General features: G+C 35.4%; 1 protein-coding gene across 1 annotated transcript; it reads right to left on the reverse strand.

Moving 5' to 3' along the window:
• Positions 1-2,411: 2,411 nt before the first annotated feature.
• Positions 2,412-14,522, reverse strand: UTS2B (urotensin 2B). The gene is made up of 5 exons (XM_010994369.3): positions 14,420-14,522; positions 10,959-11,057; positions 9,687-9,724; positions 8,348-8,441; positions 2,412-2,437 (listed from the first exon to the last, which is right to left on the reverse strand). The coding sequence occupies exons 1-5, from the start codon at positions 14,520-14,522 to the stop codon at positions 2,412-2,414; spliced, it is 360 nt and encodes a 119-aa protein (XP_010992671.1).
• Between the last annotated feature and the right edge of the window lie 782 nt (positions 14,523-15,304).

Raw genomic sequence — 15,304 nt, forward strand, 5'->3', positions numbered from 1 at the left:
GAGGTTTTGTGACATAACTTCTTCACTTGGGGGAAGTTGCTGCTGAAAATCTTTAAATTTAAGTTTAGGAAGAAACAGAAAGTGAATAATTAAGAGGCCACAGCAAAGAGAAATGAATTTTGAGAAAGCTAGCCGAGTCTGTTTTTCATAAACTTGCATTCGAAAGTTAGCAGTGGCACATAGACAAATATTCTGCAGGGCCCACTATTTGGAAGAATTATTTAAGTTATCATTTTCTCGTCCAGCTTTCCAAACTTTCTGATGAATTATAGAAATATGTCCTCTTTTTTGGAAGCTCTTCCTTTCCTTTCTCTCCCCTTTGGATATTTCTCAGCTGCTAATCCAACTGGATGCTGCTGCTTCGTGCTTTGACAAGAGGTATTAAAACCGACTTTAGCTTCACAAGTTCTCATGGTAGAGATTTAAAGTTAAATGAAACAAATTGATTTCCCATCTTCTTTACGTTCTTAAATTCAAAACTACACCTATGGCATCCAGTGTAATTAAAGAACTCACAATATATTCATGTATACTCTATTCTAATGTGTAATGCATTTGTCTCATCACATCGAAACAAGACTTCCATGAAGAAAAGAAGAAAAGTGGTTTCTCCACCTACAACTATTTTATTTCACATTGTAACTTTTACCACTACTTTATACAGAGCAGAAAATAAGTCAGTGGTATGCTAGTTTAAAATAGGGCATTCTTTTAATGTAGCAGTAAATTAAGGCATAATTTCTGTTAAGAACATGATGAGTCATGTCATCTATTTGTCCGATGTACATTGCTAAATCCAGCTATACTTTATTGAGAAGTCAGCAGCTTGAAGGGACTTTTCATTTAGTTTCAAAGAAATATATCACCTTTTATTTCTCTTTGTTCCTGTGTGAAGCTTCTGTGGGCAAACTGTGAATATAGATATCTGAGTTCTGGCATTAATTATATAACCAGTTTTTTAACAGGGGATGTTAATTCCTGGCTATACACACAAAAAATATCTAGCAATTTTTACATTTCATTGACAGATATCCTTAGGGAATTAAACTTTTTAAAGCAAATTGTTAAAAGATAACTGAATGGGTTCTTCTAAAAGTAGAAGTATCAAACGCTTCTTTGAATGGCATTACCCCTAAAGTTTAAAAATGCTTGAATGTTGTTCAACCTCTCCAAAGTTAATAAACATGAGATGATGAAAGCAGGGGTTTTGTCTTTCTTTATCATAATATGTTTGTGTTCACAACAGATGTAAATACACGGGAATATTCAGGCGTTACTGAGAGACTAATATTTACGTACACTTAAGCAGCTCCTAATAAGTATATTTAAATCACTACAGGCATACTACTCAACTTGGTCTGTTTTATATATTTTTAATACTTTTTTTTTAGTTTAAGCAATATTGTCCATTCTGTCTCATGAGATAGTTTTATCTTTAAGCACTACACAACTAACATCAAGGAGATAAACTGTTTTCCCCATACTGCAACGGAAGGGAATACCTGCAGACTCATCTGGCCAGCTTTTCTAATCATGGACATTCTTTCATTATAAAGTTACTTCAACAATGTTTCTGTGGCAGCACAGGTAGCAAACAAAAGTGAATTTGGATTCCCAGCCTTGAATTGACTGAATAAAGCTTGTTCAGATGTAAGCAAGGGTGGTTTGATGCATAGATGTGGAAAAAAAATAAAGAATCAAGGAAAATCCAATAAGTTTTTGTTTTGTTTTGTTTGATGTGTTTTAGCACACTGAATCTAGTCTATCAAAGACCTGCTGAGAGTCTCAAACAATTTTTGATGTCGTGGAAGAGGCAGAGATGAGAATTAAGGAACCCAAAGGCAAATTGTTCTGTAAGAAAGTTTTTCTATTCTGAGACATCTAATACTACTTTCTCCTAGAGTCCAATAAACAATATATTTTCTGCTCCCTAGTAATGTATTCATTTGGTTGTTGTCATCTCAGTGACAGTTGTCCTAATTAACAGAAAAGAGATAGTAGCCAGCATAATCATAAAAAAGAAAGGATAATGATGCATATTTGCCACGTAAATTGAGACGACAGAATTTAATTTTCCAAAATGCTTTTTAAAATATTTTAATTGGTAACCCAACAGCCTTGTCATCACCAGACAAAACTATATGTAGACAATAAATTAATGAAAAGCATACAATAGATACAGAGCTCTCAACATTAACTCTACAAAGCCATTCTGATAGTCCCACGCCATTCAAAAGTGCAACTGATTTGTCATTATTATTCACAGCATAAACTTTAAGCATATACTATGCAGGAGAAATTCTGCCACAGTTTCTTCATGCTTGAAATAGCTATAATCTTTAAGTAGTAGAGTGAATAGATATACATCTTTCTCTAATGTTCCTGTCTTTTTTGCATCCAGAGAAAAAATTTTAGACACAGTATTTCCAAAAGCAAGCTAAAAAAGAAATAAAACAAATTCTTTATTAGAAATATATTTGATAAAACATTACATTTGAATAAAATAGTTTATGTATGCCTAAGTACAAGAGAGAGAGTTTTCTAAAACACGTTCAATATGAGAGTTATCCACTTCATGTGGATTTTTAAATTCATTAAAATTAAATAAAAATTGAAAATCCAGCCTTTCCATCATACTAGCCAGCTTTCGAGGGCTCAGTACTGACTAGTAGCCAATGACTACCATAACGGACAGTGCAGTTTAGAGAATGGTCACATCATTAGAGAAAGTTCTGTTGGACAGCACTATTCTGCATTACAGCTCAGAGAATACAGCACCTTATTAGGTGCGCCGCTCTACTTTATAGTTGGGGTAACCAAAGTCCCAAAGAGGGTGTCACATAAGCAAAATCAGTGATAAATACGTTTTTATGTATTGGAGAAAAAAAGAAGGAAGGAATTTAAAGTTCACTTGCAAACCACCAAGTGATAGTAATGTAATCTGATTGTCACATTGAGTCTTCAAATTCTGATCATAAAGTGATGCTTCAGAAAAATCAAACCAATTCTAATAGATTTTAATCTTCAAATGCATGAATGAGTCATTTTAAATCTTCTGTAGCTTGTTCCCAATCAATTGTCTGAATTTCAGTAGCTTCATCCAATTAATTACAAAATTCTCTAATTTTCTCCAATCTAAATGGTTTATAAAATTAAGACCTTGGGGATATGGGTCTTCAATTCACTGCTGATCAATGAGATGCACAATAAAAATGAAGTGAAAAACTCATAGTACAGTTAAGACCTTCTTTGATATAAATGATAAATGATAAATGATAGACTTTATAGATAGATAGATAGATATATGGCTTCCTGCCCAAGCTTCTAACTCTACTCAGTCTGCAAACTGTGACCCTAGTGCTTATCACCACATATACACACAGTGTTAGGACAGCACTCAGAGTCTACTTTTCATTTCTAAAAGAGACAGAGGTTTCTTTAAACAAAACCACATTCAAATCCTATGAAAGCAGAAGTTTATTTTCAAACATTAAGAGCTTGGCCCTCTAATCCAGTCTTCTTTTTTTTTAGTATATTTTGGAAAGTCCCTTTCTATCCATTTGGATATCTTTGAGTATCTCAATCTGAAGGAAAATATAAATTTACACAAATCCAAGGTTTACACCACAAAAGCAGCTCGATTAAGTATGCACGAAAATATAGTTCAGAAAATTTTCTGGACCGGCTGAGTGGAACTGTCATGAACGGTATCACCAATAGGGCCAACTCCTCAAGGCTTATCTACCGTTTTTCATTTATGTGAGGGAAAACCCTAACCAGCATTCTGTTGTCCCAGGATGTCTATCTGATTCACTCTTGTAATCCCTGTTTTTAGCATGATGCTAGGTATCAGACAGCTAAATTTTTAAAGGATGGAAGAATTTATCAGGTGCCTATCAACTATACATTAAATGATTAAGCAAGTTATAATATTTCACAGCACGTGTAAGACACTATTGCCTTATGCTGAGTCTCTGGGTCCTTTGCACCTTCATACATTGTTATTCATGGTAGATTGCTTCTAGTTATATCAATAAAAACCCCACCTCAGATATGATGTGGCTAGTTTTCATGGCCTAATCTAGGCATCTAATTCATGTTTATCACCATAAATACTTTGTTCCTACTACATACATATATGTTTTAATATATCCTTGCTTAAAAACAAACACAAATCTTCCTTGACTCCCTCAAGCTACTCTAGCTAATATCCCAATTGTTACTACCCTTTAACACAAAATTCCTCAAAAGAGTTGTCTGTTGTTAGTCATTCCTGTTGTTTTATCATGTTCCCTTTAACCAAAAGTCTATCAAATAATTTGTATCAAGGCCATCAAAACCCTTTCTATTGCTGTTCAGATGAAAAGTCTCTGTTCTGATCTTATTGGACCTATCACAGCTTCAGGAACAGCTGAACTGTCTTCCTGGAAACCGATTTTTAATATGATTTCTGAAGCACTTTTTTCTTTGTCATCTTTTTCCTTGGTAGCTGGTCCACTCAAACTCCTTTGCTGATTCTGTCTCATCTGCCCAATCTCTACCCTTGGAGTGACCTGGAACTTGGCCTTGGATGTCTTCTGTTTTATATCTAGAGTGATTCCCTAGATACTGTCATCACGATACCAAGGAACACTGATATGGAGATAACTGTCAAATTTAGGCCTCCAGTCTGGACTACTTCCCTAAACTCCAAATCTATATATTCAATGGTTTACTCAAATCACAACTGGGAAGGTTTTGCTGTACCTGACATAACAAGTTCAAAATATCTGTGGTTGAGGTAGGACTCTCCAGTGGTTCCTTGTGTTCCTCAACGTTTCCCAGGTGCTTCCCCAAAAGTCACATTGAGATTATGTGCCTAATTTTGGCAGTTGTGTATATTTACCTCCATGCCTCTCCTATCCTGCTACAAGGACACAGGGTGCAGACACACAGTGAAGGAAAATAATCAAGTACATAGGCTTCATGTAAACACAAAATAAATCACAAAGCAACCTACATCACTGAGATTGGAAGGTTGTTTTGTTAATGTAGTTTACCTAATTAATCCCAAAATTCACATTGGTAACTTGAAGCAGGGTGTTACTCTAAGAAGAACCTAAGTTATGACCCAGTCTCAGCAACTGGTTAATGGCAGACAAGGAAATTGGTATCACAGGCTGGAAAAACAAGAGCCATTTTATGAAGCAGCAAAGTAGGTGGTAAACTGACATCTGCAACAGTTCAGATTCAGACTGTGTTCCTCTTGAACTTCTAGAAGGAGAAGTGAGAGAATAGAATATTGGACATATTTTTAGGTTGCTCTTAAATACTTTCAGCAATGCATTGCAATAAATCAATGAACTTAGGAAGAAAGTAGTGTCTTTGCAAACAAATAAAAAGGGAATATACTTCAGAAATACAAAATCTTGAAATATTGAGAGAGCTGTTTCTAGATCCCAAAACTATAAAATGGGATTTAAAATGACTCTCAGTGACAGAGGCCAGGTAAATACCAAGAATAAGGAACTCAGGGCAAAATCAGATTGTGCGTAGTTTTCAAGATGCATTCCAGACATCTTCAAGGCAACTAAGATGGGAGTGAGAATGCAAAATAGTTAAACTTGGTTTGTTTTTTTTTTTTTTTTAAAAAAGCATGTTTAGCAAATACTTGAGAAGCTTACTAAATTTTTACAAGAGCATCATTGCCAAAGAAACCATAAACCCTGGAATAAAAGACGTCTGACAATTTAAGACAAAATAAATGTTGGGCCTCCAACTTTGAGGGAGTGAAGAGGAGATCTGAGAAAACTGCACAATCCTCCAGAAGGGAATATTCCTCAAGAATCACATAAGATGTATCCAGGGATGAAATCGAAAAGGCCAAAAAAGCAAAAACCTCAGACAGGGTGGAGCCAGGGGAAACAGTACAATGGGCAGAGGACTCCTCTTACACACTAGTAGGTTCTAATCAAGAAACCTTTCTCCATCTCCTGGGTAGGAGACATTTATGGTATTTCCCCAGTGGGATTTCAGAATGGCTGGAGGTCAGCATTCATGGCTCTTGTTATTGTCCTTTATGAATGAGATTTTGGAGAAACAAATTAATGATTGTGGTTAGCCTGCCCTTATTCCTTGGCCAATTATTGAATTTGTCCTTCTAGTTAACAAGTCTGTGAATGAAGAGGAGCCACATTGTGCTTGGTAAAGATTAGTAAGTGTCTCATGGAGAGCCTGTTCTTTGTTCTGGGTGCAGCAATGAAGGGAGTCTGGGGTTGTCTCTAATGGGAATCATCGGTTGAGTACAGCCTATGCGGTTAAGAAACGATCAAAGGATTGGCTGTGGTTGAAGCAGTACTCCTCAAGTACTTAAGTACTTTCCAACGTTTATTAGCCTGTCTGGCTAATATATTGGTGGCAGCCCAAGATATTAATTGCAGGCAACAGACTTCAGTATAAGTGATGCGTGTCACCATATGGAGTCCTGAACTGAGGCAATTGCAAGCTAGGAGGCATCTCTACCCCTCTCCTGGGTCTTGGTCACCTTGGAGGCAGTCAAGCTATAGCAACAATCTAGATAATAGAGCCACAAAATAGAAGAGGGTTGTACTAGATGCACTGCACTTTATGTTTGGGTTTTATTATACTAGGCCTCTGAGATTTGAATTAAAATTGGTAACACATCACAGCCTACACAATACTAACTATGGAAAGGTTGAACAAGTCTCTGCTTCAGCTCTTTCCCACCACCAAACTCTTCCACCATGACCTTTCTTCTCCATCTTTCTGTGGCTCAATAAACAGATACTGCCCTTTTTTGCCTGGCTGCTGTGGAAAAAAACTTGGGGTTATTTTTGACACCTTTCTCTTTTTCCCTTTTATTTTTTTTAACAGCCCACGTATAACCCTACAACAAATTTTGTTGTCTTTTGTTCAAAATATATCCAGAATCAGATCCCTTTTTTAACAATTCACTACTGCCGCTCTAATTCAAGCTACCACCATTTATTATCTGGACCATTAAATTAGCCTCATTAACAGTCTCTCTGCTTTCATCGTTGCCCCTCTCTTAAAGTATATTTGCCACAAAGCGTGGTTCTGTTAAAATTCATTTTATATTTCTTATTTGCTCAAAGCTTTCTGATGATTTCCCATAAGATAGCTAGTAAGAGTGAAAGTCCTTAAAAAGGCTGCAGGTTCTCTCCCTTCCACCTTCCAATTCATTGTCTACCAATCTCTCCTTTGGGCTCACTACTGAAGTCCCTTAGCAGCTGGGTTATTTTCAGCATACAATTTAACCCCTCTGAGAAGTAATTTTCTCATCTATAAAAGAGGCATAGTAATAGCTATCTTATGGTGTTTCTGATGAGAGTAAAATAATAATTATTGGAATAATAACCAAAACAATTACAAAAAAAAAAGTTAGGTTTACATAATACTTGCTATATGCCAGACATGATTCTGAATGCCTTTAACATAAAATACCCCCCAGCAATCTCACAAAGATAATTATTATTATTTGCACTGGGGGGCAAAGAAAATGAGGCACAGGAAGTCAGATAATTGTCCGAGTTCCCACAGGTAGGACGGGTCAGTGTTAGGATTTAAACCCAGGCAGTCCAGCCATAGCGTCTACGTGTGTGACCGTGACATTTCAAGATACTAAAATATAAAAAGTCAGGTATATGCTAAGTGTCTAAATAATGCCAGTTCATTCTCTTCCATTATAAAGATTGGTTTTTACAGAAGTGAAAGACAAATCTGGGAGGAAGGGGACAAGCAAGTAAGAGTGAATTAGAAGTACCTTAGGGAATCTCATATCACCACAGGAATGGAGAAACATACATACCTTTTTTTTTCAACTGTAAGAACTAATTCGGCAAGAAACAAGAATTTTCCAGGAAATGTTATAAAAAGTTAGAGGAATCCAAAAGACGAATCTTTCTAAAATTAAATATTATAAATCAAAATTTGGATTAAGTGTTATTGTAATGAGGGTACTCCTTACTTCAATGAAGATGCTCTGAAATTCTGAATTGACTTAAACCTTGGTTATTTCTATTTGTGATCCTCTCAGCCCCAGCGTTTAAACAAAATAGCAAGAGTAAGACATAGTTTTAAAATAATAAGGGCCTACCTTACTTAACTCTGGAAGGTATGACCTTGCTACCCAGTGTTGTCAAATTCACGGAACTCAGATACATTCAAGTGAGAACATTTTCATTGGAATCTTCTTAAAAAATATGAGCCTTGATCTTGATCATCACCATAGGATTAAGAAATGTCAACTTAATCTCTTCCTTTTCAGAAATAATTGCAAAAGTAATATTTTAGAAGTCAATTTTAAATCTTTGAAGTGAAAGTTTACCTCGTTTATTAGGATGGGAAGAAGACAGATCATCTATAGCATAGGATAGCTCGTTATCTTTTACTTCCATGAGCTGCTGTTTTAGCTTTTCCAGCTGTTAAAAATCAAATATTAAAATTAGTCTTTAATGGTAGCAATGTTGTTTTCTATCGAAGGAGAAGAAAGATGGATCAAATAAAGGAAAAGAGAAGAAAAGAGGAAAGAGAGAAAATGAACAGAAAACAAAGAGTAATAAAAAAATAAACAAAAAGAATTAAATTTTAAAAATAAAGGGAAATTTGCATTTAGGGACTGGCTGGAAAAGGTCAATGACTCAACAGGAGATCAGAAACAAACAGGTGTATGTCAAGTCTGGTCAGGTCTGGGTGTTCCTGAATGGGAAGCCTAAACACAGCCTGTGTAGCCAAGCTATGGTGAGCAGTATTTTCCAAGGAGCTCCAAGGAGTTACGTGAATGTTTGGATTTCCTGAAATATTTGTCCTTACTAGCAGGAAAGGAGAAGTATTTTGAAGCCTTAGGGTTTCTACTCAGAGTTTAAGCCATGTTAATTTTTAACCAGCTCTCTGAGTGCCAAAACCCTGAAAGTTGAACTCTACCAAAATAGAATCCATCCTGAGCTACGGCAGGTGTCTGTGTCCTAGCTGCTGGGAGTGACGGGGCATAATTCCCTTTGACAAACAGCCACAAAGTTTGTGTAATAATGGATGTGCATGCAATTGTGTTTGAAAGAGTTAAGAAATCTAATCCAATGATTTTCCAATTTTCTTCATAGCAGGGTGTTGGGGGATAAGGTTGCGAGGGGACTCCCTGCACAGAAGCCAACTGCAGGTCAAGAAGGCGACACTCCTGGCCTCCCCAAACTAGCTGCTTCAAGTAGAACAGCTCCACTTTTGGGTTTTATTTACTGGGACCCCATAGAATTTTGTTTGGAAAAAAGTACTTCCACTTTTAAAAAATAATAATAACTTTTGAAAATCACCAATCTAGCTACAGTCTTCCATTTTACAGACAAAAGAGGTTTAGGTCTAGAGAATTTTCATTCTAATTTTAATTCTAACCATGGTCTCATAGTTAAGCACTTGGAGAGCTGAGCCTGGAATCCAAATTTCTAGACATTTTATCCTATGATCACGTCAGCTATAGTTTTTTTTCTTTTTCTTTTTCTTTTCTTTTTTTAATGGAATTTGATTACTTTTTTCCTAGTGAATTATTTCACTTTTTCTCTAGCAGGAATAAAGCTGTACAATACAGTACTAGTAATTTTTTAAACTATTGCATTAAAAGAAATTGCCACATAGTTATTATTAAAATTGAAATTTTAAGTATTTCACATTCTCACCTGGTTAAGTTCTTCCAATTTGTTAGCCAGTTCTGCATCTGCAAGATACATTTGTCATATAAAAAAGGTATATTGCAAGTAATATTTAATTCACTTCAAGTCACACATTCAGAAAGATAAAGGTCTTTTTAATATAATTTGAGATCACCCACCTGTCTCTAACATAAAGCCCCAAACATTTGTTCAATGCCTCTAATATTGAAATGTAATCAGTAATATAATGACAAAATAATTCATTTCTGTCCATAAGCACAAAGTTTTCTAAAAGAGACCATAGTTCTGACAAAGACTACTATTCAGAAATAAACTATTTTACTGACATGTGGAAATTCTCATGAAACAATATTAAGTGAAAAAAAGCAGGACATAAATTTTACCTAAATAATTCAGTCAAGAAGGAAATTCCCCAAAATATTAATAATAACTCCCTCTAGGTTTTACAATTTGAGTATAAATTTTTCTTTTTATACTTTTATTTATTTTTTCAATGAAAATATCTTATTTCTAACTTTAAAATCCTGTATTTTACAGTATTTAGTAAGGCATTGTTTTAACTGGTACACTGTCCTGTGAATAGACAATTTTTTTAGAAGAACAGATGTCTTCTGAGAGGGTACCACATTGTCATATTTTCTGTTAAGTTAGAGTTGCTAACTTTCTGACAATATTTGTCACTTCTTAGAGACCAGTCTGATGCATAACTGTAAATCAGTTTTTCCTGTTCTTCAAAGAAGTAAAAAAAAAGCTCAGTCAGTGTAGCCTACATTTCCCAATGGTTTCTACTCCAACCGTTTCCCAAATTTAGAGGACTTGATTGCAAAAAGTGCTAACTTAACTGCCACAAAACCACAGTAAATTTGAGAAGTTTTTAGTGGAAACCTGTGAACAGATTTGAAGCTTTTAGTAATACTCTTGAAGCATTTAGTAAAAGAAAACATAAACTGTCCCAGTGGGGAGTTGGATAGATGAGAGGAAAATATAAGTAAAGATAACAATTTTATAACTAGATGGTTAGCTATCTCTTTAGGGCCCTCTAATTGAACAAAATAGCCTTTTAGTATTTTTTAATAACGCCATTGATTTTAGCGTGAATATAAAATAAGAAAAACAGTGATGCCTTCAATGCAGCATTAAAATTAGTAGTCATTATTTTATTTAATATAATTTAACAAAGGACAGGGCATTGCTTCTCGGCCTTTTGGCTAAGGTAAAGTGTAGAAAGAACAGGTCAGAAGATAGAATAAATAAAGTTTGACTTTATTCTTAACTCACCAATGTTGGAAGCTCTTTGGAAATCAAAATTGTTAGTTAGTAGAGCCAGCAAGAGATCTTCATGATTTGTATCTTCTTTATCTGGAAACAATTTATTTCCTGTAAATAATCACCCTCATGTAATGAAACCTCAATTTTCAATCTGTGTCACTGAAAGTGTTTTTAATTAAATAGGTTCTGTAGGTAACTGTCAATATGTATACTCATCATTAAAAGGGGTGTGGAGAGACGTGTAATCCAAGAAGATGGGCTGTTTTAAAAAATCACTGAATGTGTCTCTGAACACTCCAAAAGAAATTGTGAGAGAGAGAGGGAGGCAGAGACAGAGAATATGCCTGGAAGGTTATAGCTTAAATTTTACCTATAATCATTTCTGGGCAGTAGAATTGCAGGTAAATTTTACTTTTGGGGGGTTTTTTTTGGTTTTTTTTTTTCAATCTGTGTATTTTTTTTTCTTCTACTGTGTTTAACATAAGAAATATCAATTAAAATCAGCTTTTAAAAGAAAAATAACACTTGATGTTAAGATTTATTTGATAGACCCATTTAAATATGAGCCATTTTGTGTTCTGGGAATTGCCTTTGAAACATTCAAGAAAATCTTGTGGAAGAGGCAGGTTGGTGCCTTCTTTTTCCATATTGATATCTTTCCATCTTTGTTCATTTACCTACCAGACCATTCATTGTTCAGGTGCGCAACTCTCTTAGCACTCTAAAAACAGAAAAATCACCCAAATTTTCTTAGATATTTTCATTCCAGAGTAGAATCAGGAAAAAAGACTTTATTCAAGCTATAAAACACGAAGATGCAACAAGATATCTATTAACAAATAAAGCAATTAAAATAATAACTCGTGTGTTACAAACAAAATGAACTTTGTGGGATGGCCTAAAAAAGATCAAACCTTTATCATAGGGATGGCAAAGTTACTCAGACATAAGGGAGTGACTGCTTTTGCAGACTGAAAAAAACTAATTCATTAATACTTGGGATGGTGACCATTAAAAGACGTAAGTCGTCTCCTTGCTTGTCATTCAAATGTGAAGTTTTTTTATTGGAGATAGAGAAAATTTTGCCAGAAAAAAAAATCTGGAAACCACTCCCCCAAAATGATAGTATATCCAAAAAATTAAATTTCTATGGTCTTTCTGGTCACGCTATTTACTTCTCCACCTTTCGCAGTAGGCAGTTTGCCCAGTTTCATGGTGCATCCACTGAGGCATGATTTTCTGCGACCCAAACCGAATGAAATCTGGCAGATTGTGCCTCTAGTCTTGGATAGTGTCTCACACAGAAAGAAGAATGGCGACCTCATCTTATCAGTCTGTCAATAGACAAATGCTTTATTTGTAAACAATGTGTTAAAAGACTGAAATAAATCAAACACTTAGTTGCTTTGAAAAATGTGCATGGAGAGAGGCTGAGTCTAATCACGGACAATTTAGATTAGAAAATAATCTTACCAGTAACTCCTCTTCTCCATTTACAGCTAATGAACTGAGATCAAAGAGGGGCCCAGAGAGAAAACATTACACATGCATTTCACTGGGTGATGTTCTGGGGTCAGAAGTGTTACTCAGCTGTAATCTAGCAAAATGTTTGAGCTGGATTTTTCTGTTTTTCATATACACATGTGAACGAAAAATACTGCAAGCCTTATCAGTAAGCAAAGAATGCTAAAGCCATCAAGTCATCAGCAGCTGCTGCCACCCCCCAGTGAAGACAAGCCTGCAGACCAGCCTCTGCAGCCACTCACAATGGTGCACCCTGAGGGGACTCGGAATAAGAAAGGATGGGATACTGGCCCTAGAGAGCTAGGTGCTTGCCAAAGGAATGAATTCAATGAGCCCACATGTTTGCTTCCTCCCATACATAGAAAAACACTAAATTGTTTAACTTGAGATGTCTGGTTTTCTTTAGTCAACAAGCAATCTTTTAATGTTCCAACTACCTGGTCTTTGTTGTAAAGCTCCTATATATCCTAGCTCCTCCCCTATCTCTTCGTAGCAGTCCCTCAGAGCCATCTGAGAGGCTGTCATCTTGGGCAGAGTCCTCAGAATTGTCCACCGAATAAAACATAACTTTCAGCTTTTAGGTTATGCATTTATTTCAGTCAACACACATCACATCAGAAGTTACAGTCATCACTAATATCCTATTTTTGCAAAGTCCTCAATGAATGCCCAGAGGTTTCCTCACACATTTACAGTGTTAAGAACACTGAAAATCCCATTATTTTACAGGAAAAACAATGAAGGCCTACCAAATACAATGATTTTGGCTGGCCAAGGACAAAATGTGAGTGCCATGGGTAAAATCCAGAATCTCATTCCCAGGCTTGTATTTAGGTCTCTGAGACAATTTGTTTTTCATAGGGAAAATCCCCATAAATAAATAGTAAGGGTTTATGGAATTTTATTTCCACTGCCAAAAGAACTGCTCTAGTTTTCACTGACTTTTAAAACCACATTTGAGGCAACATGGTCTAGTAAAGTTGAATTAGATCCGAAAGGAGAAACTTGATCCCTTTTCTCAACCCAGTATCATGTAAACAAAATCTATTACATTCTGTCTTGGTTCCCCTAAGACAAAAATAAAAGGCTATCTCCCTCTTCCTGACAAAGAGGTCAGTTAAATGGTACATAACCTCAGAATTTCAAACTGGAAGGGATATTAAAGAGTGTTATTTTTAAGTTACTGTTTTTAAAATGTAAAGAAATATATAAAAGTTTCAATGAGGTGAGGTTGTTTGCCTAATAAATCTAGCTCTACTGATTCCCAGATTAACAGCTGTTTCCATGACAGAATGTATTGAACATGTTAAAGATCAATACAAGTTACAATATTGTAAGAGCAAAAAATTATTTTCTCTACCTTTATCATATTTGTAGATGTCATAAGCTAAATTATTTCACTTAACATAATATGTTAGGAATTTGATAAATACAGTCAATGCATAATGTTGGCATTAGCATCATCCTCCTAAAATTACTATATAAATTTCCCCATGCATTATTCCCCCCAAATCTCTGCAAGCACAAGTTTCTATCTTGCTGTGTTCTTCTCTGAGCCCCTCTCCTTTAAAAACTAACTTACTGAAAATCTCATTTTTCTTTCCCTAAGATATACTTTTGAAATATGCACAGCACTGTATTACTGTTTATACATTCCCATCTTTGGTCATGGACTAGAAATAAGAAAGCTGTGCCCCATGATTAGAAAAAAAAAAAGTGTTGTTGAAACAAATTTAGTATAATTTTGGTTAAAATTAGTTTACTTGAGAACAACATCACCGATCATGTTTAATTTAAAACAGTAACTACTGTAGGGTTCTTTGCTGATTAATTACATTGATGTTTAAAACATTACTGCCACAATGGTAGAAAAGTCAAAGCAATGCAGACAGGAAGATAAAGGTTATTTACCCCACATGTAGGATTTTAGAGTCGTATATACATACCTTGGATAAAATATGGCAGTCCATGCACGGATTCTAAAAAGATCGTTACAGATAACAAAGTCAGGAGTCCAAAACAAATAATGGTTGAGAGGATCTTGTTCATGTTAAAAATCTTCTTCCGCACTAGCGGAGAAACTGACTATCCAGGTCGAGACGAATATTTCAATGGCTCTGGAATGCTGCAGAAATCACTTTTAAAAGGTGGTAAGTGTGCTTCAACTACAAATGATCTGGACGAAGGGGAAAAAAATGCAACTTATAAAATGTAATGCACCCTGTCAACATGATTCACTACTTGGAGAAGTGACAGATTTGCTACTCAGTTAATGACAGAAGAACCCAATCAATACATCTCATACCTGCCCATTTCACTAAAAGCAGACATGCCTGTGCACTGAGACACATGCACAGCATAAAGCAAAAGCTGGGACTGTAGAACCCTGTGGGTTAGATTTTCATAACAATGAAAGGGGAACAATACTTTTCATTTGGCTAATTTACAGCCAGATGTGGTCTTCTTGATAGTTATGTTATTTGCAACCATCACTTCATTTTTAACCTACCAAATAGATTTGAGCTGGGAAGACCTCAAATGAAAATGAATCATAACGGGAACATTAAATTCTCACTCTATTGGAGAAGGATGGTTTCATTTTGCTGCACTCAGCACTCTTAAAAATTAAGACTGAATCTAATTAATTCAAAGTTGGCAAATGTCCCACCAATTACTCTCTTTAATACTTGCTTTAATTGTGGTGGTTTTATTTTTAAGTCAAAGTCTTTCAGTATATCTACAATTCCAATTTTATGGCTCTGATGATACAAGAATGACCTTTGGCCTTGGCCACTACTCCTTCTCCCAAGAGACTTAAGAGGCATTAGCTC

The sequence above is a fragment of the Camelus dromedarius genome, chromosome 2 (assembly GCF_036321535.1).
Source record: "Camelus dromedarius isolate mCamDro1 chromosome 2, mCamDro1.pat, whole genome shotgun sequence".
Taxonomy (NCBI): Eukaryota; Metazoa; Chordata; class Mammalia; order Artiodactyla; family Camelidae; genus Camelus; species Camelus dromedarius.